Source organism: Chrysochloris asiatica, unplaced genomic scaffold (genome assembly GCF_000296735.1).
Source record: "Chrysochloris asiatica unplaced genomic scaffold, ChrAsi1.0 scaffold00175, whole genome shotgun sequence".
NCBI classification, from domain to species: domain Eukaryota; kingdom Metazoa; phylum Chordata; class Mammalia; order Afrosoricida; family Chrysochloridae; genus Chrysochloris; species Chrysochloris asiatica.
This window is the reverse complement of record NW_006408693.1, coordinates 4,953,724-4,967,203: the sequence shown is the minus strand read 5'-3', so window position 1 is coordinate 4,967,203 and position 13,480 is coordinate 4,953,724. Positions and strand designations below refer to the sequence as shown.

The window sequence follows — 13,480 nt, the reverse complement described above, 5'->3', positions numbered from 1 at the left end:
TACTCCCGTAAGGATTTACACCCTCGGAAACCCTGTACAGGGTCGCTATGGGTCGGAACCGACTCGACGGCACTTAACAACAACAACAACAATTTGACAATGACAGGAGTGACTGAAGAAAGAACATGTTTCATTTCCACAAAACATATTATCCTGTTCACTTGGTTAAATTTTTATTTTGCTGAGGTAGCTCTTTGGTGTGAGTTCACATTTCACACAAGTATCTTCACTTGCTTGGCCCTTTCAGAGAGGTCTTTTCACATACCTCTTCCCCACACCTTCTTATTACCAATGTTCCAATCACATTCCTTCCAAGTCCCTGACCATTCAGCTAAACCATTGGCCACTGCCCACTGAACCTCTAGAAGTTTCACTGAAGTAGAAGGCAACTGAATTTTTGTTGGATCAATTTCCAACCCTTTAATACACAGAAGGAGCTCTGGTAGCGTAGTGGTTACGAATCGGGTTGCAAACCGCAAGGTCAGCAGTTAGAAACTACCAGCTGTTCCGCGGGAGAAAGATGAGGCTTTCTGCTCCCATAAAGATTTATAGCCTCGGAAACCCTGTATAGGGTCACTATGGGTCGGAACAGACTCCATGGCACATAACAACAATAACAACAACAACAATACACAAATGTTTTACCAATAAGTCTAAACTCATGGATGCTTTTTCCTTACTAGGTCCAATCAGCATAATGTCAACAATATAATGGACCAATGTGATGTCTTGAGGCAAGGAAAGGTGATAAAGGTCCCTGAATACTAAATTATGACATAGTTTTGGAGAACTGATGTATCATTGAGGTAAGGCAATGACAATGTATTGTTGCTCTTGCCAACCAAAGGCAAACTGCTTCTGGTGATCCCTAGAAACTGGAGTTATGGAAAAGGCATTGAGCTGGCATTATTACTCAGTCACTCTGACAATAAAATTCTAGGTTTGGTTTTTGGCAATATCAGCTCTGCTACTATAGGAAATTATGCCTTCTTTCAGGACACAAGTAGAAACTTTGGGGCCTTTTATGTGACATTTGACTTGTGATTCTTTAGTCCTGAGCACATGTCTTTCTTTTAACATTTGCTCCCTGACAAGCAGGACCAAGCAGCCAGTTTCGCTATACTTCTTATCCTGAGAAAATTGCATAAAAACATCATACACACTATCACCTACGGTTTCACTTCTCTCCAATGCATGATCTATTGGAGTTGATGCTTTAAGTAATATCATTGCCACCTCATGTCATGGATTAGCAGCAACCGCTTTAATAATGGGGGCAGAGTTATCAGTGCCTTTAAAAATTAGTCAGACTTGAGAAGCAATTTAGAAAACTCATATGTATGATTTTGCTTCTCTAGAACCACTCTCGGTGCTGAACATCTGAAGTTGGGTTCTTTTGAGAAGCAAAACTAGTGACATTTACATATCTCTATCTCTATCTATATAAAGAGGAGATTATATCAAGGAAATGGCTCACAATTGTAGATAGAGGTGGAAGAATCCCAACTATGGATCAGATGAACCAAGTTTGGTAGGCAGTTCTAGCAGGCAGATAGGTAGGTCCAGAAGGCAGACACACAGGAAGATAATAAAGTAGGCCATTGGTTCAAGTCTAAAGAAGTGGAGGTTGGAGGCTGAGCCAGATCCAGAAAAATGCAAATCTGCTTTGCCTGAGTGTCCATTATATTGGAAGCAGACCAAATCCCCAATGAAACATCCTTTTAATCATTATAGTGCTAGCTATGGCTGCACATATAGTTAACCATGCCTGCTTTTAGCCAGTCATCATAGAGTTAACCACACTGTTCATAGTCAGCCATCATACAGTTAATGAATTAACTACACTATATCTGATCTTACCTTGGGGATAATTACATCTCAACTGCAAGACCACTGGCTATCTTGACCCAGTCAAGTTAGCATAAAACCTTAACTATGAAAAAAGAGATAGTGGAAAAGCTCCATAGCATGAGCCAAAACAAGGCCAAGGGTAGACATAGAGATGTTCAGGCTAAAGCTGAAGAAATAAGAACTTCACAAAAGCCAAAATATGACCTTGAACATATTCCATTTGAATTTAGGCATCATCTCAAGAATGGATTTGATGAATTAGACATGAATGACCTAAGGCTAGAAGAGTTGTGTTATGACATCAAGAATATCGTACAGGAAGAAAGCAAATTGTCATTAAGAAGACAGGAAGGAAGAAAAATGATGAAATAGATGTCAGAAGAGACTCTGAAATTTACTCTCCAACTTAGAGATGGTAAAAGCAAATGGAAAAAATGAGAAGGCAAAAGAGCGGAATAGAAGATTTCAAAGGGCAGTTCGAGAAGATAGACTCAAATATTATAATGAAATGTGCAAAGACCCAGAATTAGAAAATTAAAGAATACACTCAGCATTTCTCAAGCTGAGGAAACTGATGGAAAAAAAATTCAAGCCTGACTTGAAATACTGAAGGATTCTATGGGCAGAATATTGAATGATGCAGAAAGTATCAAAACAAGATAGAAGGAATAACAGAGTCACTGTACCAAAAACAAATGGTCAATGATCAACCATTTCAAGAGGTAGCTTATGATTGAGAGCCAAAGATCCTGAAGGAAGAAATCCAAGGTGCACACAATCAAGGGTGTTGGAGAAGAACAAGACTCTGGGAATTGATGGAAGACAAATTAAAATCTTTCAACAAACTTGATGCAACATTAGTGGCAATCACCCATCAATGCCAAGAAATTTGGGAAATAGCTACCTGGCCAAGTGATTGCAAGAGATCCACATTTGTGCATAGAAGGATACAGAAATCATGGTGTAATATCAGTAATATTGCATTCAAGTACAATTTTGTAAAAGATAGTTAAAAAACAGCTGCAACAGTACATTGACAGGGAACTTCCAGAGGTTCAAACAGGCTACAGATGAGGTTGTGAAACAGGGGATATCATTGCTGATATCAGATGGATATTACAACCTTGCTTGCTGAAAGTGAAGAGGACTTAAAACATTTTCTGATGATTGCATGGATTGTATCTAAATATAAAGAAAACAAAAATCCTCACCACTGGACCAATAAACAACATCCTTATCAATGGAGAAAACATTGAATTGTCAAGGACTTCATTCTTCTTTGATCAACCATCAAAACTCATTGAAGCAGCAGTCAAGAAATCAAACAACATATTGCATTAGGCAAATCTGCACAAGACCTTTGTAAAGTGTTGAAGAGCAAAGATGTCAGCTTGAGGACTAAGGTGCACCTGACCCAAGCCATGGTATTTTTAGTAACCTCATATTCATGCAAAAGCTGGACAGTGAATAAGGAAGACCATAAAAGAATTGATGCATTTGAGTTAAGGTATTGGAGGAGATTATTCAAAGTACCATGGGCTACCAAAAGAATCAAGGGATCTGTGTTGGAAAAAGTGCAGCCAGAGTGCTCCTTGGAGGCCAGGATGGCCAAACTTCATCTCTCATACTTCAGATATATTGTCAGGAGGGAGCAGTCTCTGGAGAAAGATATCATGTTTAGTAAGGTGGAGGGTGAGAGAAAGAGATGAAGACCCTCAGTGAGATGGATTGGTAAAGTGGCAGCACCAATGGTCTCAAGCGTGGCAACAATTGTGAGGTTGGCCCAGGACCGGGCAGTGTTTCATTCTGTTGTGCAAAGGGTTGCTATGAATTGGCACTGACTCGAATGCACCTAACTACAACAACAATCAGATGGAACTTGGCTGAAAGCAGAAAACGGTAGAAAGATGTTTACCTGTGCTTTATTGATTGCACAAAGGCTTTTGACATTGTGGATCATGACAAGCTATGGACAACATTGTGGAGAATTATTATTCTTGAATACTTATTTGTGCTCATGAGGAACTTGTATATAGAACAAGAGACAGTAATTTGAACAGGACAAGGGAACACTGAACGGTTTATAATTAGGAAGGGTGTACCACAAAGTTGTATTCTTTTACCATACTTATTCAACCTGTATGCTGAGCTAATAATCTGAGAAATTGGGTTATATGAAGAAAAATATGGCATCAGGATTAGAGGACAACTCTTTAACAACCTGCGATATGCAGATGATACAACCTTGCTAACTAAAAGCAAAGAGGACTTAAAATACTACTGTTGAAGATCAAAAATCATAGCCTTCAGTATGGGTTTTACTTCAATGTAAAGAAATTTAAAAATCCTCACCACTGGACCCATAAAGTTACCTTTCCTAGTGGCTCTAGCAATGGGCTCAAGGGTGGCAATGTTGTGAGGTTGGCATGGGACCAGGCAATGTTTCATTCTGTTGTGCATAAGTTTGCTATGTATGGGCACCTAACAACAACAACTATGGTCTGGGTCTTTCTCCTATTTCTTACCTCGGATTTGGAAATATACATGTTTACATTTTAAACTGGAGTCCTGGTATTGTGCAGTAGGATAAGCATAGAACTGCTAACTACAAGGTTAATGGTTCAAATTCACCAGCTGCTTCTTATCAACACTATACAGGGTCAATATGAGTTGGAACTGAATTAGCTTGGCAGCACTTAACGACAACATTTTAAACTGCCAGTATTGTCACACCAGGACAGAAGGTGTTTGGCATAAAATTAAGGCAAATGATTGCTTCTGAATTTCACTATACATGAAAAATAGCAAAGGAGCTTAAAGAGTGCATGGTAAACCAAAATAATAACTTATATCATCTTTCTCTTTTTTAAATTTCTTCAGCTTCATCTTTTGATTTTTTCCCTCTTTTCATAGCTCTTCCTTTGGCTATGCATATATTTTTCTTTTTTCTTGTTTTGACTCCAGTGGGTACAGATGGGGATGTGGGACCCCATAGAAACCCCAAAGAGGCAAATTGTAAGGGACAAAATGCAACAAGTCCTTTCTGCTCTCTGCTGATAGTCAGCAGATGAATTTCTATTCTAGCTGAGTTACCTTTCCTAGTGGCTTGTCAATCACTCTATGTCCTAATTGTCTAACCCAACCTCTTTTAACTCCTCCTACCCTTTCAGCTATCAGGAAGTCCTGGAGCAATCTACGCCTGGGAGTTACTGTCTGCATGTTTAACTTTCAGGGATTCTGCTCACTTAAAAACAAACAATAACATAAGGGCCTTGAAGGAGCGCCAGAGGATGGTAGGATAGAAGTAATGCCGCTTCCCTCTCCAAAGATTAAACTAGGGAAGCTAAGTACATTTGCTTATTTTGAATATTTAAAGAGACTTGGAAACGTTGACCTATTCCTAGCAGTTCCTGTGTGATGAAGAGGGGAGGACTTTCTGCAGTTGGTGGGCCCTTTCCTGGGAGAGCCCTGGGGTTGGAAATGCAGGCAAGCGCTGGATTTGTGGCAGTGGCTCAACCACGCAGCGACGGAGAGTTGGCCCCTACTCCAACCTGCTGTTTCCTCGGTGGCTCCAGGTCGGTTTTTCCCAACGACTCTAGTAAGATTTCCACAACTCCCGGACTCTGAGACTTACTCAGAACTTGTTCCCGCCTCCGACCCGCTTCCCCTTAGGCCCCAAGAAGTCGCTAGAACCCAATTGCTGCTCGTGAAACGTTTTCCGGGACTGTGGGCAGCACAGTCTGCTGGAGCACTTGGCAGCGATGAAGCCGTCTTGGTTGCAGTGTCGCAAAGTCACCGGAGCCGGGGGGCTCGGGGGGCCACGGCCTGGGTCCACTCCAAGCCGGGGACCTGGCCCGGCCCGCAGGGCTTTTGTGGCCCCCAACCCTCGGGGCGGTCTTGGGGGTCGGGGCTGCCGGGCGCTGTCCTCAGGTGGTGGCGGCGAGTACAAAACCCATTTCGCGGCTTCGGTGACAGATCCGGAGAGGTTCTGGGGCAAAGCCGCGGAGCAGATCAGCTGGTACAAGCCTTGGACCAAAACACTGGAGAACAGACATCCGCCTGCCACCAGTTGGTGAGTGATTCCTTCACCATCCTATCCTAACTTCTTGGGCACCCATGCCTTGATGTCCCTGGCTCCTGGAACCTGGAGTTCTTCTTCTATTTAGTATGAAGACAAATCGGAATCGGAGAAGCACTCAGACATTTCTATTTGTTTTCAATTTCACGTTCATAAATCAGCTTTCATAGTCGTGGAGGAATCCGTTACCTGTTGTGATCTCGGTTTCCTATAAACTTTTACCTGTGTGGCAAGGCGCTGCTTGGCTCTTGGGATATTAGGATGACTAAATCAACGGCCTATCCCTAGGGTCAGTCCAGTCCAATAGGGAAGATAACTACATAAACAAGTGCAAGAAGTATTACCATGAATCCACAACCTGTGGAGAGGAGAGGGTTGAGGAAAGACATCAATAAATGTTGTGAAAGTCTACAAGGGCCTGATTGTCAAAGCAAACAAAAAACCACAAAACACCTTGAAATGCGACCGTGGTGACAAGCAATTGGGTTGCCTGAAATAGAGGTAAATGAGGTTGGTGAGTTAGAAACTGGATGGGGAAGGGATTTCTGTGTCAAGCAAGTAGTTTGAACTGGATCCCTACCCTATATATATGAAGCTGCAGTATGAATACCCAGAATGCAGATAGTATTAAGATGGTGTTAGAAATCATGGTAGACTAACACTTTATTTCTGGAGTTGTAGTCTTGCAAGGTCAGTGGTTCAAGCTCACTAGATGCTCCTCAGAAACCTTATACAGGGTTGCTATGGGTCAGAACGGACTCAACAACACTGAACAGCAACCTTGCTAGAATATTGAGAAGGAGGCACATTGTTCACGTGAAGCTGCCTGCTGTGACTCTTTTGGGTCTAGGTGCATAACTCCTAAGGGTTTGATTGTGAGATGAGGGCATTAATAATTGTTGAGTACTTTCTTTGAAGGATTAGACAAGAGATTCATCTATTTCTTATTTGTTGTTGTTAAGTGCCATCGAGTCGATTCCAACCCATACCGACCCTGTAGAGGATTTCCGAGGAGCAGCTGGTGACCTTGAACCACCAACCTTGCAGTAGAAACAGTTTTGCAGTCTGGCACATTTCTTATTTAGTCTTCCCCAAATTTCTGAAAAACTGATCTCATTATGGAGTCCTGTCATAGTGTTTTAGGATAAGCACTCTACTGCTAACTTCAAAGTTGGCAGTTCAAATCCACTGGCTGCTTCTTGGAAATACTTCATAGAACTGCCTTGATGGTACCTAAAAACAAGAACAAGAAGTACCTTTGTGCTCTGTCTACATTTGAGGGAACTGAAGCTCAAGGCCACCATTTATATCTATTATGGGGCAGAGCTGGGATCCTAATGATTCACGAGGCTCTGGCAACTGTTCTGAAGTCCAGTTAACAAATTTTCAATCATTGAAAATAGATTCCATTCTGAGGTATTCTAAATTGAAGGGGATAAAGAGGTATGTGAACTAAAGTCCAAAGGGGATTCTGAACTGTATTATTTTGCTCTGATTCACTTATTTTGGGACAATTAGTGAGTCTTTAAATGTGGTTTGAAGATTAGATGGCAGTTGTTTTCCTAAGAGAAAAGATCTGGCATCTACTCCCATAAAGATAATAAAACCCAAACCCAACCGTTGCTGTCGATTTCAACTAATATCCACCTTGTAGGACAGAGTCCTGGTGTGGCACTGTGGGCTAACGTGCTGGACTGCAAAGTCAATTTAAACAGCAAGGTCAAGTGCTTCAAATTTACCAGTCACTCCTCCAAAACCCTATACAGGGTCCCTATGGATCAGAACCAACTCTATAGCACTTAACAACAATAGCAACAGGACAGAGTAGAATGTAGGGTTTCCAAGGCTATAAATCATTCTTTATGGAAGCAGAGATTGCCACGTCGTTCTCCCATTGAGCAGCTGGTGGGGGAGTTAGTTGCTGGTACTAGTTGACTGGTGGGTTTGAACAGTGATCTTTTGGTTAGCATCCAAGGTCTCACTTGCTGCACCACCAAGGCTATCCCTTAAGAATACTGGCTAGGAAAACCTATAAGCAGTTCTTCTCTATGCTATAGGGTTAGTACAACTTGGAGTAGACTTGACCGCACACAACAGAAGATCCCTGGTGGTGCTGTGATTAAGTGCTCACTTATTAACTGAAAGGTTGGCAGTTTGAACCCACCAGCCACTTTGAAGGAACGAGTCATGGCAGTCTGCTTCTGTAAAGAGAGCCGAGGACACCCTCTTGGACAGTTGTTCTCGCTCCTGCAGGCCTGCTGTAAGTCTGATTCAACTCAATAGCAATGTGTTTAGGTTTGATTTTGTTTTTATAGATCGTGGTTCGCAAGAAAAATGTCCCTTTTTTGTAGCAACTACATGCCAAATTATTCTGTGGTGATGGGGCATCATGTTCGCAAATGGTTTAAGGGGAAAACAGACCATTTCCTTATATTTGCAACATTTTTGTGATATTTAGATTGTTTTAAAGGGGAAACAAATAATACAAATATACTATAGATTTTTTTTTTTCGTAACCAGAATGTAATTTAATTGCCCTACTGAACTTTGCTTCCTTCGCAAAAAAAAAACAAAAAACAAAACAAAAAAAAAAACTCAGCCACATTAAACTATTTGGGAAATCATCAGTCTTTAATTTTTTTTTTTTTCTTATTTATATTCTGTGAACTTGTGAGCTTATTCATTAAATTTTATTATAGTTGTATTTAACTCTAGTTTGAAGTTCTTATTCTAGGATGAAAACTGTTCCTTTTTGACAAACTAAATGAAATTCAAATATACATAGCATGTAAGCCTACACATATGAAGTGTGTACATTGTACATGTTTCCAGAACGAATGGTTCCTGGAGAACATCATGTTCTGTAAAGTAGAGGGCTTGTGAAAAAGAGGAAGACCCTCATTGAGAAATTGACACAGTGGATTCAAACACCAATGATTTGGAGGATTTGGAGGATGGTGCACATTGGGCAGTTGGGTCTGACTCATAGAAACCCCATTCTGCTGTGCATGGGGTCCCTATGAATCAGACCCAACTTGATGGCAACTTAGTATATTTTTTAAAAGCAGCCAACATGGTATATATATTTTTAAATTTAGGAAAGTAGCTGTTCAGCATGAAAAATTGCCTGTTCTAAATACAGTCCCTCAAAGTTACCTCATCAAGAAAGATCAATTTGAAAAGATCGGCCTTACTTTATATTCTGAAGGTCAGTAGCTCAGTGCTGTGTTGGATCTAATTTTCTCAGCCTGTCATGCTGCTGGGCCTTCAGGCCAGAACACAGAGAACTACAGGAATGTTGCAATTACATAAGCAAGGAGGGATTGCCTGGCAAATGGTACAATCAATGAACAATGGAAACTCAATCAGCCGTGACTGATCAATTACCAGGTGTGGAGGAAAATCTAAACTCTTATCACCACCTGGAAGGCAGCTTACTTTTCCTTTGTTCATGCAATATACTATTCGTCTATGTGAGAAAACAAAAATCCTAGGTGAAGTTTCCACGTTTATAAACAGTAAGCAGTAACTCCATGAGAGAGATCATGGCCTTTCATTTTCATGTGACGATTGCAAGAGAGATGTGTGGGAAGCTAATGAGTCCTCCTGTAATATAGGAGTATATGAACGTAAATTACAGCTTGGGGGAGTATATCTGAATATGGATTGTAAATCCTTATCTGAAACTATGTGGCTATAGAATTATATATAATAGGCATCAATTTTTTTTGCTTTTGGTAGTATAGTGGTTTAATGACTAGAGAGACGGTGTACAGAAAGAAAGGTACTGTTTTTATAGTATCTAGAATAATGAGGTTTAAGAATTATGAATGTGAAAGAGTGAAGTTGAAAGAATGAATAACCAAAAATGAAGCTATTCCAAACACAAAATCAGAAAGGGAAGCAGTGTCATTATATAACTTTTAAGTACAGTGTGAACTATTTAAAACATGTTATTGTTAAGTGCTGTCCAGTTGGTTTGGGCTCACAGTGATCCTGTATAGGGCTTCAGAGAAGTGGCTGGAGAGTTTGAACTATGGAAACATTGTGGTTCAAACCGACCTTGGTCCATGTGCTTATCCTGTAGTGCCACACCAGGACATTAGTTACTCGGAACAGATGAAAGCTAAAATTTGTAGATCTTTGACTTATGAATTCTGGACAATAGGAAACACTTCTTTTCCTATTGTTGTGATATTTGAATAACACTTGCCAATTATAATCTTTCAAATTGCTGACCAATACATTTGGGAAGATTTAGATAGGAAAAAACAAAACAAAACAAAACAAAAAAAACACAGTATCTGCTGTAGACTTGACCGCTAGAAATATTTGTTAAAAAATTCAGTAAGGGGGATAGGACTCTTGTGGTACAGTAGTGAATAATTGCTATCAGAACTTACTGTAAGGGTTGGAAATATAAAGGTAGATGTTTTGTAGCACAAGGAGGGGTGTGGTTGACTTTGCAATCCAGGAGCAGAGGTCCCAGGGACCAGCAAGGGAGAAGGGCAGAGTGCGGGACCCTACCCAGAGATACCATGATGCCCGAGATGGAGGCAGAGATGATGACATGGAGAGATGGAGCAGCTGGGGACTCGAGACCCAGAGAGGGAGAGGGGCTGTGTATTGATGACCAAGGGACAGGCTTGTGGGGTATACACTTTGGTTGTTTAATGATGCATGGAGAGGACTGTAATCATGACAATGAAATGATATATGATAGGATAAATCTAAAGTTAATGTTCTCCCATGTAAACTATCATACAATTCACAATCAAATATTTAAAAAAATAAGTAAGATAAAATAGTAAAAAACTGTTACAGCTTTAAGGAACATGAAATCAGTTATTATTGAACTTTTGCTAAATAACTTAAGGTAATGCTTGAGGAGCTTCAGAAGGTATCTAATCTCACTTTGCTTTTTTATCACGCTCTTTTTATTTTCACATTTGTATTGATTCTCAACTGGGAGTTAGGGGCTTTTCTAAACCAAAATTATTCTGATTTGTAATGTACCACTCCGCATTCCCCTTTAAGCTTACTGAAGTTAGTCAATGTTACCATTGAATCCTGATATGGTACTGTAGTTTACTGTGCTGGGCTGCAAAGTTGATTTGAACTGCAAGGTTGGTGGTTCAAGCTCAGCAGCTGCTCTTTGGAAACCCTATACTGGGTTGCTGTGGGTTGGAACTGACTTGAAGGCACTTAGCAGTAACAACAACCATTGAGAAATGATTTGATTCCTTGTTTTGGCGGATGTTATTAGTTGTTGTTTGGTTTAGTAGTGTGCCGTGGAGTCCATTCCAACTCATAATGACCCTATATATGGTTTCCAAGGCCGTATTCTTTATGGGAATAAAAAGCCTCATCTTTCTCCCTCGAAACAGCTGGTAGTTTCGAAATGCTGATCTTGAGTTTAGCAGCTCGGCTCATAACCACTGCAATGAATGGGAATTGAACAGTTTATTATACTTCATAGTGACCACAGGTTTATAGAGTATAACTGCTCTATTGCGTTGTCAGGTTTGGTGATCTTTTGGAAGCAGGTCATCAGGCCTCAGGGCATGTTCAAATTGCCCACCTTTAGGTGCACTTTGTTCACCATGCAAGTGAGAGGGGTTGGGGGCTGGAGATTGACAATCATTGTTAGTTGAGAAAACAGACTGATTTCTGACTTTAAACCTGGGCTTCTGCTCTTTAACGGAACCTTGTCCAAAATAATTGCAAAGTGAAGGAATAGGACTTCTACTGTTCAGCAATATCTGGTTCTCTTCCATCACAGAGCCTATGGATTTCCCTCCGTAGGTTTGACTAGGTGCTGAACTTTGCCTAATGAAATAAGAGATCTAAGACATGGCACTTTATGGTGAAGCATGTAGTGAGGCATGCTAGAGCTTTAAACCTTAGTCCTCTCTCTGTCTATCATGACTATTGTGGGAACACAGTAGGCTGCTAGCAATCTGAATTGCTAAGCAAAAATGCATAGATGCAATACTCTGAAAAATCCACCTGGATATACAGCAGGGCTGCCGAGTGAGAAGCATTTGTTCTGCTCAGTGTCTTATTATCGAATGCTGCTGTAACCAAAATCCTGTAAAGTATCTGGCTTTGCCTTGTCCACTGCATCGAGTCTAATCTGATTCATATCCACCCTATATGGTGGGTGGTGGTGGTGTGCCATGGAGTCCGTCCCTCCTCATAGTGACCCTGCATAGGGTTTCCGAGGCTGTAAATCTTTACGGGAGCAGAAAACCCCATCTTTCTCCCTCGGAACTGCTGGTAATTTAGAACTGCTAATCTTCAGGTTAGCAGCCTGATTCATAACCACTACACTAACTGCTCCTAAGGGTTTCCATGGCTTTATAGCTTAACAGTTCTCCTGAGCAGTTGCTGGTGGGTTTGAACTGCTGACCATGCAATCAACATCCCAATGCTTAACCCACAGCCTCACTAGCTCTCCTTGGATGACTTTAACAAACAGAAATTTATTCTCTCACAATGTAGGAGGTTAGAAGTCCAAGTTCAAGGTGCCAGCTCCTAGGAAAGGTCTGTCACTGTCAGCTGTGGGAGAATCAGACTTCTCCTGGGTCTAAGAGTTTCCCAGTGCTAGAACCGTGACTCCAAAGAACCCATTTCACTCTTGGAATGGTGACCTTTGCTCCCTTGACTCTCCTTTCATTTCCTGTCAGATAGCAGGTAATGTAGGCCACACCCCAGGGAAATTCCACAGAGACTGGATCAGAACTGTGACCTGAGTAAGGGTGTTGCGTACCACCCTAATTTCCTTATGTCAGACCAATGCTGTTCATATCAATCATATCATAGGGGATGATTGCATCATTACATAACTAGCAATCATGGCCCAGCCAAGTTGACACATATTTTGGGGACACAGTTAACCCATGGCCGTGAGCTACTGAGATTTGGGATGTGTTTTTTTACTGTGTCATAGTCCAACTCTTCACTGATTTAGGGAAAATAGTATAACTAATTTTATAGGATTGTTGGGATGATTATATATACTAATGTAATAAGAAATGTCAGGTATATCATAAAAACAGGTAAGTTTATTGAAGAATCCTGGATTGGCACTATAGGATAAGCACTGAGCTGCTAACCTCAAAATTGGTAGTTCAAACCTACCAACTGGTCCATGGAAACCTTATACAGAGTTGTCAGTCGGAACCAACTTGATGGCACTTGACAATAATAACATTTATGGTATCCAGAGCCATGTAAAATACTAAGTGCTTCACAAGTTTATTTGTTAAATCCTTATGACAACTCTGGGTCATAGCATCTATTTAATTCTAATTTAATAGATGTAGAACCTGAGGCACAGACAGTTAAAGAACCTTGAGCAAATTTAAATATCTGATAAATAACAGACTTGGGACTTGAAGCCAGGCACTCTGAACTCAGTGTTTGTATTCTTAAATATCACATTATATTGTTAAAAAATAGTACTCTCAATTCACTTTACTTTTCCTTGCTTTTCTCATCCCTTTTACACTGCAACCTATATTTTAAAAAGAGTACTTTACTTTTTTT

The 13,480-nt window shown here is 40.7% G+C and overlaps 1 protein-coding gene across 1 annotated transcript in view; it reads left to right on the top strand.

Annotated features, from left to right (window-relative positions):
- Nucleotides 1–5,497: 5,497 nt before the first annotated feature.
- The window catches only part of ACSS3 (acyl-CoA synthetase short-chain family member 3), a 304,234-nt gene continuing 296,251 nt past the window's right edge, over nt 5,498–13,480 (top strand). Inside the window, exon 1 of the mRNA XM_006871832.1 lies at nt 5,498–5,923. Coding sequence (XP_006871894.1) covers nt 5,613–5,923 — 311 coding nt within the window. The 5' untranslated portion in view covers nt 5,498–5,612. The remainder of the gene's footprint in view (nt 5,924–13,480) is intronic.